Source organism: Macrosteles quadrilineatus, unplaced genomic scaffold (genome assembly GCF_028750875.1).
Source record: "Macrosteles quadrilineatus isolate MER2022 unplaced genomic scaffold, UCM_ALF_1.0 Scaffold_1__1_contigs__length_201487025, whole genome shotgun sequence".
Taxonomy (NCBI): domain Eukaryota; kingdom Metazoa; phylum Arthropoda; class Insecta; order Hemiptera; family Cicadellidae; genus Macrosteles; species Macrosteles quadrilineatus.
Window position 1 is genome coordinate 187,606,072 of NW_026542594.1, and position 13,808 is coordinate 187,619,879.

The 13,808-nt window shown below is 35.0% G+C and overlaps 1 protein-coding gene across 5 annotated transcripts in view; it reads right to left on the minus strand.

Annotated features, from left to right (window-relative positions):
- LOC128992122 (regulator of G-protein signaling 7-like) overlaps nt 1-13,808 on the minus strand; it is a 119,271-nt gene that overhangs the window by 26,233 nt on the left and 79,230 nt on the right. For all 5 annotated transcript variants that reach the window (XR_008490697.1, XM_054415568.1, XM_054415577.1 and 2 more), the window contains one exon: nt 5,635-5,685. Coding sequence is in view for 4 of the 5 variants with exons in the window: in XM_054415568.1 (XP_054271543.1) it covers nt 5,635-5,685 (51 nt within the window). In the remaining variant the exon portion in view is untranslated. The remainder of the gene's footprint in view (nt 1-5,634; nt 5,686-13,808) is intronic.

The following is a 13,808-nucleotide window of genomic DNA, read 5'->3' on the forward strand; positions in this document are numbered from 1 at the left end:
CAGAGGATATGTGATAGTTGAAGCATCAGGGATGAAACGTGAGTAGTACGACACAAGTCCGAGTAGACGTTTGACCTCTTCAGTATTGGACGGGCGAGGCATCTGTTGGACTGCTTGAATTTTCGTTGGAGATTTACTAATTTTGTTGAACTCTACGACTCGTCCTAAATACTCAATTTTTTCTTGAAAAAATGAGCATTTGTTTCTGTTGACATGTAAATTGTAATCAGAGAGTCTCTGTAGACAGGCTTGTAAATTTTCACTGCATTCTTCAATGGTCGAACCATGCACAATGATGTCATCAAAATATGCTTCTGTCTTACGTAACCCCTTTAAGATCTGAGAGAGTATGCGGTTGAATTCTGATGGTGCAGTTTTGATGCCAAAACTGAGTCTATGTACTCTATAAGTACCTCTGTGAGTCGTCATTGTCTGTATCATGCTAGATTCTTCATCCACCTGGAGATGTAAATAGGCTTTGTAGAGGTCAAGTTTGCAAAAGTATTTTGAATTGCGCAAACTGTCAATAACATCATCAATACGCCTTATAGGATGATTTGCTTGAATTAGACGCTCGTTGACACCGCATTTGTAATCGACGCAGAGGCGGACACCTCCGTCTGGTTTAGGAATGACAACCAGTGGCGATCCCCAATCGCTGGCCTCCACGGGTGAAATGATCCCTTCATTTTCCAGTGTGTCCAATTCCTTGTTCACTCGGTCGGTTAAAGCATGTGGGACATTTCGTTCCTTAACAAAAATAGGTTTTGCACCATATCGAAGCTGTAATGACACTTTGAAGTCTGGAACGCATCCAATTTTCTCTTCAAAAATGTTGGAAAAAGACTGAAAGATTTCTTCAGGAGACTGGATTCTTTTGATTTGGGAAATTTGAGTGCTTTGATTTGTGTCTTCATTCAATTTGTTCAGTTCGATTCCTAGGGCTCTTATCCATTGACGTCCCAAGAGTGCTTCGTGTCCTGTTGGAACAATGTGGAGTTCCTCTTTGACGCAACGTCCACAGTAAGTAACATTTATTTTCACTTTCCCTTCAGGTTTGATAATATTACCTGAGTAAGTTCTGAAAGCAATGTTAGTTGTTTCCAATGGAATGTCCAATTTGAGTTTGTTGAAATCATTTTTAGCTAGAAGTGAGAATTTTGCTCCTGTGTCTACTTCGAATTGTTGTGGTTTACCATTGAGATTAACTGTGATCATGTATTTGTCTGAATCGTTTACTTCAAACAGATCTAGTAACTTTGGGCTTGAATTGACATTAGTTACTTTATTTAGTCCGTAATCAGAAAATTTTGATGTAGGCCTAGACTCTGTGGGAGAACAGCACTGGATGTAGTTGGCTGCACTGGGAGAATTGATTTTCTTCTGTTCTGCGATAAGGGTCGAAATGCACACTTTAGATATGTGTCCTTGCTTGTTACATTTGTTGCACTTGAGCTTAGATTTGTCGGTGCGGCACTCGGATGCTTGGTGATTGTCTTTTCCACACCTGAAGCAAAGATTACCAATTCCAAGAGATTTCAGATCTGGACGTTTTCGAGAGTGTGAGGAGTGACCCTGTTGCTGTCTGGAAGGTCGATTACCGGTTTGGAATTGAGATTTCCTTGCTTTATGTGAAACTTTATTCACATCGTCACATATATTGAAATTTGCATTACTTGAATGTGAACGTTTAGACAGTTCCCTGGATTCAATTTTTGATGCTTCGAGGGCGATTGCTCTGGTAAGGATTCCTTCAAAAGTAGTTTCAGTTGACTGTAGAATTTGTTCTCGTAGCCAGTCATCTCGCAAACCTCGAATAAACTGGGCTCTCAGGAAAACTTCGGCAATTGAAACTGTCTGGTCACATGAACACTTGACAGAAAATTCACACTAAGCAATATCACGTTGTAGGGAAGCCACGAATTCTGTTATTGATTGGTGTTCTTTTTGAAATACATTTAGAAAATAGTGTTGAGATACTACAACGTTCTTCTTAGGAATCAATAACTGCTTGAATGCTGAGATAAGCTCATCATAGTTGAGACTTTTCAATTGTTTCTCGGGGCCTAGAAAAGAATTAAGATTGTTATAATGATCACTGCCGATAGAGATGCACAGTAGCTGTCCAATCTTAGTTGAGTCTGTTAGGCCTTTCATGGTGTAATAGTTTTCAAAACGTTCTAGGTAACATGTAAATTTTTCTTTTTTTGGATCATAGTTTTCAAAAGGAGCCACATTTGAGTAGTTGACCCGAGGTATCTCAGTCTGTTGATCATTCTGTTTTAAGACAGTTTCTAATACTTCGTTAATAAACTTGTTCTGGTTTTCTTGCTGTTGTCTTTGTTGTTCTTGAAAGATAGTAAGGAATTGATTGAACTGATCTGCATTCATTTTGAATACAAAATAATTTGAACACAAATTCTGAAAAATTTAGTAATCTTACATGTAATAATTCTGTTTTTCCTTCGTCGCCAAATAATTGTTGTGACTTTGAATTAGAGTTCATAATAAGCACACATTTGAAGAAACTCTTTTATTGAAAATTGTTATGATTAACTATAATAAAGTAAAATGTAAACATTGAAAAACAATTATCATCTGTCTTGACCTTATTTGAATTATTAACTAAATCATATGAAGTCAAGATAGACTAAAGGATATGACAGCTACAAAAATGAATAAATATGATAATGTAAGAATGAATAAAGACACCACACATTGCCGAGGGAGCACTTAGGTGGATCAACTACTATATCAAACTACTATACAACTAATAAAAAATAATTTTTTAAATATGAGAAAACAAAAAAATTCTTAATCCGAAACAACTATTATAATATTATAAATAATATGTCTTTGTTCAATAAGACAATCAACTTATTTTGTTCTCAAATATTTTGAGACTGTAACATCTTTTATTGTTGAGTGCAACCCAAAGGACACCCTAAACTGAATCTGAAACCTATCCTGAGCTTAATCCTTATCCTGAAAACCTACGCATTTCATTTTCTGTATTCTTTTTCATTTTCAAATTTTCTACAGCTTTTTAAGTAAATAAATAACACTGTAATGACTCCTACATCTGCTAATGTTGCTTTAACTGCGTATTCATTACAGAAGATCTGCATGTGAATACATGGAAACTCCATTACTTCTCTCAAACAATGCTACCTACCAACAGTAACAGTCTCACTCCCTTCTCACATCATTGTATACTTGACTAAAGCTATATTTGTATTTTAAAATTAAACAGAAATAGTTTCGATGAAGCATTGGGTCACATAGTCGTTCCTCCCACATTTTAATATAAACAAAATCTATTCATACCAAAAGTTGTTTAACTGAAATAAATAAACTACAAGTATTATATTCGCGAAACTAACTAAACTCTGTTGTTTCATTATAAGTTTCTCTCAATTCTATAAAAAAGTAGTTTGTCTAATCATTTATGAATTGTTAAATAACTGTACATTTTACAAAGCTTAATTGTAAAACCCTCGAGTCTCTTTCTGCCAGTAAACCATTACTTTGCTCTAAAATGAGTGTATGATGTTTTAGTTTTGTATCATAAATCTTTTTGTGTGTGCTAAACTATAATTATTTATTCCAAGGAAAACAGTTCTTCATACTTTTCCTGAGAAGTTCAGAGGTATGACAGATGTTTAGGCAGGGCTGATCTACATCCCATGTACTGTAGATTAAAAGAACACAACAGGGAGAACCAAGCTCCAGCTTCATAAATTTACTGTTTTTCTCTTAGGTATTTTTTTTACAAATACCATTAAAATAATGGTGTGGTATCTGTTATGTTTGATTTAATAAGTCAGTTTTCCTTAAACAAATGTTCATGTCAATTTTCTATAGTAAAACTACTCATTATAAAACAAATGCTCAGCATTATGGGGTCTGACTTAGGGGAGGTACGAATGAGGCATTTAGTTCAAAATTCCTCCGTGAACAGCGCTGTAGTAGAGAGCACTTTGGCAATGAAGGTTTACTAATCGCAAAAATAGTTCTGTTCATAAAATAAAATTATAAATGTCTCAAATTCAATTTTATAATTTTTTTAATTATAAAATTAAACTATCATAACCGAACCGAACTAACCAAACTTGCTGATAAAGAAATAATATAACAAAAGTTTAGTAATCGGAAAAATAATTCTGTTTATTAAATAAAACTAGAATTTGCTCAATTAAAATTTTATAATGACTTAATAATAAAATTAAACTGTAATAACCGAACCAAACCAACCAAACTTGCTGATAATAAAAAAATGTTGGACAAAAAGAAAATGCTACCTTCAGGATTCGAACACGGGACCTTCAGTATATCAGCCCGGTACGCTAACCATTAGACCACCGAGGCCGACGGCTACCGACCGTTTTGTTACGGTAATGGCGTTCCCTCAGCTAATAAGAAGCCCACAGCTGTCATCATAGCCTCTTTTATACCTCCCCTGAGTAAATACCAGCATTATGTGTTTAGTTTCAGCATTGTAACAAAAAACTTATTCATGTTATGTGCAGGGTTATTTAACTTGTGAAAGAACATCTGTATTATTTGCCCCATTACTTACAGAAACACATTTCTTGAGGAAACACGCAGAATTGCCCCGCGCAGGAAGAGGCGACATGAATCAGCTGATGATTTATTCTGTCTTTCCGTCTCTCCAAAATGAGGCTCATTTGTCAAAGCAAATGCAAACACATTACTGGGAAATGAGGGTTAAATTGGTGATTTAAATGTTAAGAGGCTGCCTCAACACCTCCGCTTACTGTGAATGTTTGCAATACCTATACATGTTTCTAGTAATATAAGAATCCGTAAAAGGTCTCCTTCAAGCTCTCGACGCAATCAAGCAAACAATTTCAGACCATCGTCGTGCATTTAACTTAACTTCCCACTATTCTAGTCTAGCGGATTTCCACCCTGTGGAACGATTAGTCTGGAAAAACTTTCAAAAAAAGCCATTGCTGAGTTCCCCGCTAAGTAAAAACCACGTTCTCCGTGATTTCTTTGGTCTCAGTAGTCATAACCGCTACTTGACGGAGTTGAATGGAGTGAAGTGTTTGGACGTACAAAATGTGTTTCAAGGGGGGGGGAGGGAGGGAGTTCTGAGGCGAACCAATCATTGCACGATGTTTCTCGTGGTGTAGGGTGCCTGCTGTACGTTGTTCTTGAGTTTATCAATTGCATTTGCCCAAAGTTAAAGGAATTCCGCATGCGGATTGTGGTGCAACTGATTAAGAGAGATTACTGAACTAGCAAGGGGCTTCTATAAGAGTATAGTCAGCAGTGGAAGTCTGAAACACGCTGATCTGCAAGCAAACTTGCCTCAAATTCCATTACTGTACGATGGAAACTGATGACACCCTCAATCTGGCTCGTTTATCCGAACACCGCTCAGGCTTTTACACATACCCCAAGCCACTAACGCACATTTTCTATGTCAAACCACTTTTCTGCAAACACATCTGGCAAATGGCAACAGCTATCACCATGGATTGACCCCCTTTTTACAGAAACCTACAAACCCAATTCATACATGGCGGGGGCGTCAAATTTCCTTAACAACTTTTAGTACCGATTACCGCCCTCTAGCGTAACATACTATTTAAGTAAAACACTTACCAGACTCTTCGATGTTGAGGCGTTCCATCAGCCATTCTATGAGGTCGTATCCTGAAACACAAATATCAACTAAACAAAACAGATATTAAAAGTGACAATAATCTATCCCACCTGAACCGCCCTTAGTTATGTGAAATTTCCACACCAATCTCTTTTCTTCAGGCTAACTTCTCGAGTTGAAGACTTGACCAAGACAACATTCAAGCTCTTGATCTACACAGAGCTGCTGAGATGAAAGAATGCTCTAAACTGCTTGGTCATTGATCGTACTTACACAGTCTATACACTAACCCCAAGTATATATCTAGCTCACTGTTCTCTCAGGGGTCAGCGTGTCTGGTACAGTATTCAGCTGTTTTTGTTGACAACAATTGTATAAGCGTATAAGGTTTGATTTTGTTATTCATGTGAACAGTGTAGAAATGCTATAACCATCTCAAATGCACAGAATTATATTATTTGTATAATTGTGTTAAGCTCTACATACAAAAATATTTGTTCCTCTTGTAGTATATTTGAGTTGTGTGACAAAAGCATAATATAAACCCTTTTAATTGAAACTTGATCTCAATTATACTATAAAGTGTGTTGTGTTTAGATGAACATAGGGGATTCAAAATGAAGTGATTTCAACGAAAAGAAATACAAACAAAAAGAACCAGACATAAAACAAAAAGAAATTCTAGTCCCAACTAAAACTTTCAAGACGGATTGAGGAGTTATTTGGTTCAAAAGACAATGAGGCTTTTAATGGAAAAGTGGGGGTTAAATACTAAAGGGACAACGGGGCTATTGAAGACAGAACATTTGAGAAGCAACTTGTGCTGTTAAAACTTGTATAATTTTGTCTGTTGATTTGATGCAATCTGCGATTAAAACTGTTTTGAGTTTTGATTCCCAAAGTGCTCACCAAGTGAATACAAGATAGTTATGGTAAATGTAAGCTGGAGTTTCCAATGTAATTTGACTGTAAATCATAATCATTGTTTGACATTCCCCTCCCCCCCCCCTTTTACATCCCCCTTATGTGGAAAGATTTAAAAAAATATATATTAAAGGTTTTGAATTTAAGATTATAGGATTCTGGTTAGGTTGTCAATTGTTTTAAAATTGTGTCTTCTATCAAGGGGTTCATAATATTATGAAACTATTTACTCTGAAACTCCTAGATATATATTCATAGCTAATGAGTAAACATGTTAAAAAAGTATATTATAATTAACTAAAGATGAAAATAACAGATTCAAGGTTCACGCTTGCCCTCAATGTTCTCGCTCGATGATTTTCATTTAGCACTGAGTTATGATACAACAAAAAGTTTAATTAATAAACTTTGCTAAGTGGTGAACTTGCGTCTTATCCTATTAGGCTAAACATCTTAAACTTACTGGGACGGAAGATAAGCGGAACTGTCCTTAGCAATATGGCAGTTACAAAATTAACCGCTAACTTTACCACTAAGGGTTGTATTGTTAGCTTAGCAAACTAATCCAATATTGTATTATGATTATTTTATGATCTGAAGACATATTGTCACTGCTTCAATTACTGAAACAATTTGTTCCAATAGTTTCAACTGTTAATAAACAAGCAAGCTTGTGTCTATGAGAACTGCTCTAGATCAAGGATAGGATTAGTGTTGGGAATTCATTAGCTAGGTAGGCAACATTAAATCCCAATCCCATAACCCTTGATGAACTACTATAGCAATCCCCACAACCAGTATCATTGTTGGCTTTGCAATGCATCACAAACAATGTTAGAGTATTGTTGAATAGGAAAACCAACCAACATAAACCTGTGGTCCACTTACATTTTGTGTGTGCTAACCAAAAAATATCTATGGACATTTTTCATTATGGAAAATTTTATTATAATGATGATTTTCCCATTAAACTCCATAAAAGGAGAGAAAAACATGATTTTCACAAAAATGGCTCCAACGCTTTTGATTAAACAATTTTTTTGTCCTAAAAAAATGGGACAACCCCAAAATGCTGCAAAAATTAGGTTCAAAAGTTGTAGCAATTGTTGTTATCTTGCCCATAACACATCATGGTTACTCCCACCCCATGATGAGGGCTGTTGACAATCTAGTTTACCCTCTGAGAGATTATTTTATATAACTTCATTATATACTTAGTGATTTTTAGATATTTTTATGCTACTGGATTGTGTCGTATTATTAATTTTTACAGGAAAACTGCCTGATGAATCTCATTATTAAATTGGACATTATAAATCACTGTTGAATAAAATTATCCATATTAGCTTAGAAATGCATTCTTTTCAACATTGACATGGTACAGTGGCAATTTTATTGATGATTCTCAAACTCACAAAATAGCAAATCAATAATCATTTTCATCTCTCCATTCTAACTATAAACCAAACCAAATGATGATTGAGCTCAACTAGAGCAGACTTTATTGAAGAAGGGATTAAACGCAACCGGAAGTGAATGAAACTCGCCGCGGCCGCCATTTTGAATATTTACCCCGAGGTTTAGTGCTTAAAAGCTGTATCCACAGCAGGAAACAATGGGAACCCCGAAATGTGTACAGTTGTGTTTTCTACAGCTCAATTTCTAACGCCCTTTGTCAGATTTTTGACAAAGTAAAACCAATCGCGTTCCCCGATAGTATATTTAGTTATAGTTGTATATTATTATTATAAGCATTACTTATTTAGACTTGTATAGGTATGTTAGAGGAAAATATTTTATGTCTCAATTGGTTTTAAGTACTGGAAAAAATAAGCTTCTTGATAATTGATGCTTTAGGAAGGAGGGGGAGAAATGTCTTAGGAATTGGAAAGAAAAGACACGGTCGGATTTCCATTGACTAAATCTGGGTCATCTTTAGCGCATCTATTCATTACTCACCTGCTCAATAGCGACTTCCATCCTGTCTCTTTCCATCCCTCTCACTCTTTTCATACATTCCTTATTGCCTTACCTCACCTTTTTAAATTTATGACAAAGACGTATTTAATATGTTCAAAGCCTTTTGTTGGATCATCCGGTTATTTGAAATTTTCATGAACATGCAATAAAAATAGACATAGGGTATTTGTAAGAAGCATATGATTAAAATAGAAAAAAATTACAACAAAACTAATGTTTTATACAATTATTTTCAGTTTCGGTTTTACATTCATTAACCAAGTTGAATTACACTGACTATTGTTTTATGATAACGTTAAAACTGTAAAATAATTCCTTCAGTATTCTGCAATGGAAAGTTTTATCTCTAGGGCCAAAATTAATGTCGTTTGAAGAAAGTTACATGCATCAGATATAACTCCGCCAACGCAATCAACAACTTTCTGTTCAAATCACTAAAATAAAGTTTAAATTTGAATTTACCTTAACACTGTTGAAGAAATAATGCCGTAATATGCAACACGATCGGTAACAAAATACATTGAAATAACAATACACTACACACCAATGATTTTATGTTTGTTCGGAACTTTTTCTCGAAATCAGTGAACGAAGAAATGAACAAAGGGAACTATTAATAATTTTGCAGCCAAACGGTTTTAACACGTACAATGTAGTGTTATATAGTCAATGGTACAATGCATTGATCGACCAAATAAAGTTATAATTGGACAGATTATGTTACGGTGACTAGGACGGGTGGCGTCGTCCTGTAATCCAGCTAGATCACGAATTGTGGATATTTATAGGCATGCACTGCGGATATGATACTCCCTGGTGTGGATTAACGTCCGCACGAGTGAGTACTACGACTATCCGCAGTACTATCCTGAAAATTAGACCAATTCGTATATACCAAAACAAAAATTGGGGTTCGGATTCCACTATAAACTGTAGGTCCCTTAGTTGCCATTAGCTGTATGGGCTATTAATTAACAGCTGTGTCTAAGGAATGTCGGCCTTAGTCACTAACAAGACTACAAGATCGCGCCACTCATCCCACACTCATCTCCATTCATACTTGGCTTAAAATACCTACTATATGTATGGTCGCCATTTCATCGAACAGTATTAAGGGGGTTCCCTACCTCGAACTGTTTTCAATTTTCTGCGACCCTGGTGAGTTTAGTTGGAACTACAAGACGACAAAATATAATGTTATTATGTGTCATGGATAAATCTTGGGGGAAATATTATGAATGATGAAGAATGTGTAAAATTTGTATCCCTCCGCGAGACAGTAGTTTCGATAAAGGCCGCTAGAGTCCGTCAGAATCATAGCACTTTTCGCCGTGCAAGGTTTTACGCGGTTTCATTTTGCACATACAAAAAATAATCTTTTCTTGAAATTAAAAGTGACTTGATATTTTTAGTTAAATTTCGCACTAATATTGCTTTATTAAAAATCGATAATTTCATAAAAAGATATTATTATTTAACTGTAAAGTTCACTAAGTCGTAGCCCTTGATTGCGTAAGCATAGACATTTTTTAAAAAGCTAACTTAGTAGAACCACTCTTTATATACAAAATGGTGTTTGGTACACAATTTAAATGTTAAAACTAGAATCGCTATATGATACCGCGCGAAGCGGTTTTCTGACGTTTTTCGGCGGGGGTAGGGAACCCTCTTAACAGTTAGTAGTAGTTGTTTAACATTTGTTTTCCTTGCGATTATAAATATTTACCTCACTGAATTAAGGCAGAAGTAGTGTGTAAGGTAGAGTATTAAGGTAGAGTGGTAGTGTAGATGTTGTTAGTGACAAGTTACTCTCAATTCGTTTCTACGAGCATCACAAAATGTCAGCACACAATGTAGATGTAATTCCCGTGTGAGTGAAGTTCTGTCACCGCAGGGTCCAGTTTTAATTGCGACGTGTTTGTGTGTGTGTGTGTGTGTGTGTGTGTGTGTTGAGCCCGAGTTGTGTGTTGTGTTCAACACTAATTACACGTGGAAAAACTTTGTTGACTGAAAAAATACCGAGTTACCTCAGGGAAGGTCCGTCGGGTTATCTTAGCATCGGTTCAACTCGGAATCATTTTATATAGACTTTTCATATGCAATGTGAAACTTTTTTTATTCATAAAACATGGATTCGTGAATTTAATGTTTTTGAGTTTCATCCCTGTCAACTATATTTTTGTATCTTTGGTCGTATGATTTCGCTATACTTTTTAGTAATACCACAGAAAAAGCTTGTTCATAAATGGATTGTAGTATTTAATTAAACTAGTGGTCGAAAACTTGACCAAAAATATCTAATGTAGATTTCTCTATTTTCACCCCACGCTGTAAATAAAACATGTGATTGTAATTTCTTCCATTTGTTTTGATTTTCTGTTTATGTTTTGTTGTTATTACGTCACCAACATGGCAACCCATAAGGTCTATGTTAGTTTTTTTTGAAATTTCAAATTAATTTTTGTGTTTGTTTTTGAGCCTATTTTAATTTATAATACTGGTAAACCTACTGGTAAATATCTTTCTAATAGTATGCGTAGATTTTCTCTGCAATGTACACGAGCTGAGAAAAAAGTTTTAAAGAAACATGCTTGCCTATTAATATATAGTTTTAAAATTGGCTGGATAGCAAGAGACGAAATACCAAACAACAAAACGGTCTCTTGGTACAGTATTTGGTACTTGGTGCATTACCAATCGTAAAATAGACCCTGAAATAACAGGGTTGCGTTTAGACGACTTTAGTGCACCCAGAAGTTATCAGAACACGTACCCCGTCGCAGCAAACCTGCAGACTAAGCGATTGTCCACTAGCCTGATTGGCTTTTCGCGAAGATATTTTCTCAGAATTGTTGGTTTTATTTTCTATTTTAAACATTGGCTTTAAGGACTGCTTGCATTTTCTGCTACAGGGAAGAAAGTAGGATGTTTTGTTGGCGAAAAAAATAAATAAATGTAAACTTAATGGACTAAAATAAATAAATAAATTTTATTAAACGGTCAATTTATATCACTCGCATTAACAAGGCAAACACTATGTCAAGAAAGGCTTCTTAGACCTTCAAGATCATTCCAAGTTTATACATTACATCTAATCTAATCCTGACAGTAGTTAAGAAACTTTGTGACGAAGTTAAAGGGAGACTTTAACCATGGTACGTGTTATTAGTGTACAACTATTATTCCCACCAAATGTCTTCCACTTGAATACAACTAGAATAGTAATTTTGCTAAGCTTAGATCAAAAAGTGTCTTTACTTAACTGCCTTGTTATAAATTGTATAAACGCTCCAATATTATTTTACCCTGGAACGATCGTTCCATCTCTGGTGCATCTGCAACCTCCATTATGTCTCCGACGTGACGTCAGAACTGTCAGCTGATCAGCTGATTGCATCATTATTAGATTACACCAACTCTGGTCCCGTCTACATTCTACGGCATCTACGATTTCACATCTCATTCGATGCAATAACAACAATGAGATTACGTAATTGTTTGGACGCTCAGCTGATTTCATTAGCAACACAATCAGGTGGTATTTTTCACGTATAAATTAAATGTTTGATAGTCATAGTTAAAACTATTGTTGGAGTTAGTTTTACACAAGACTATAAAAAACCAAATAAATAGAGAAAATAAAATACATATTTAAATAATCTGTTTACAAAAACTGCATTTCTTTTAGCGAATTTCCTATATAGAGAATAAGCTATTACCGTAGGTCTCATGGTAAGACCTAGGCCCCGTGACCGATTTCCTTTTTCGTTTTGAGGTCCCCAGAAGCCAAAAACACCATCCGTTCAAATTCATATATATATATATATATCATATATATATTTATATATATATATCCGTTAGCGTGATAACTCAAGCAAATACGATCCGATTTTGATGAAATTTGGTATAAACGTGTAAACCTACATTTATTCGAACGAGTTCGCGAACCAACATGATCGGACAATGGGAACAGGGGTTTATGGGGGGTTTTATGGGGTAAAAATGGGTTTTTCTCATTTTTCACCCTGAAAACATAAAATTTTGCTATTTCTTTCCAAACCATTTTGTAGAGCTAAAAAAAAACAAATAATTTGGTATATTGAAGCATTGTTGTATGCCTAACGGTTACGGAAAAAATCCCAAAATAGTGTAAATTTAAAATGTCCATGTTATTCTTATGGAAAATAAATACACTGTTGTAGTTTGCCCGTCTATAGACATATTTTAATTAAATTTTGAAATTTTGTTTACGTTATACTAAGCTATCAATATTTCAATAAAAACCCCCTGTTTTCTTCCCTGTGGCAGCAAACCTAAGTAGTCAATTAATATTAACTAGTGGTCGTCCTGTGGTCGAAACTCGACCAAAAATAATTAATGTACAGACTTCTCTATTTTCTCCCCACACTGTAAATAACACATGTGATTTGAATTTCTTCCATTTGTTTTGATTTTCTGTTTACATTTTGTTGTTATTTCGTCACCATCATGGCAACCCATATGCTCCATGTTAATTTTTTGAAGTTTTCAAATTAATTTTTTGTGCTTATTTGTTAGCCTATTTTAATTTTTAGAGGCATTCTGCACATCTACAGGAAAATATCTTTCCAACAGTATGCGTAGATTTTCTCTGCGATGCACACGACCTGAGAAAAAAGGTTTTAAAGAAACATGCTTGCCTATTAATATATAGATGATATTTAAATCTATACTTATTTAATACGCAAGCAATTTTTTTGTGACAATTACTCCTGCGAAACTAATGGACATGTTTTTGGTGTCATTGGAAAGAGCGTAACGTGAAGTTGTGCAGGAAACTTTCTTTTTAGGGAAATAATTAGAGAGTGAGGCCATGGGGCCCTTTAAAGTTTCGTATTTCTCCATAACATTAACATGGGAAACAAACACTGTTATGAAACTCCAGCTGTTGTCAGAAATTAAAAGTAAGAAGAAGAACACATGCTAATTGGACAGTCAATAATTTTGCTAATTTAACAGTTTGCTACAAACATTTACTGACTTGGTTCAAATGAAGTACTTACTATTTAGGTTGGCGTAAATATTACAATGGAAAAAGCGAGAGAGCCTGGATAAATTGATATACTAAAAAGAAAACTGAATTAACACTGTGTTGCATTTCTTAGTAATCATTGAAAGAGGCGATTTGCAAACTGGAAACATAGGAAAGTCATAGAACACCACCAAGGAGAAGGAATAGAAATAGTGTTTTATTTTTTAATTTATAATCGTTATTATGGGCAACCTAATG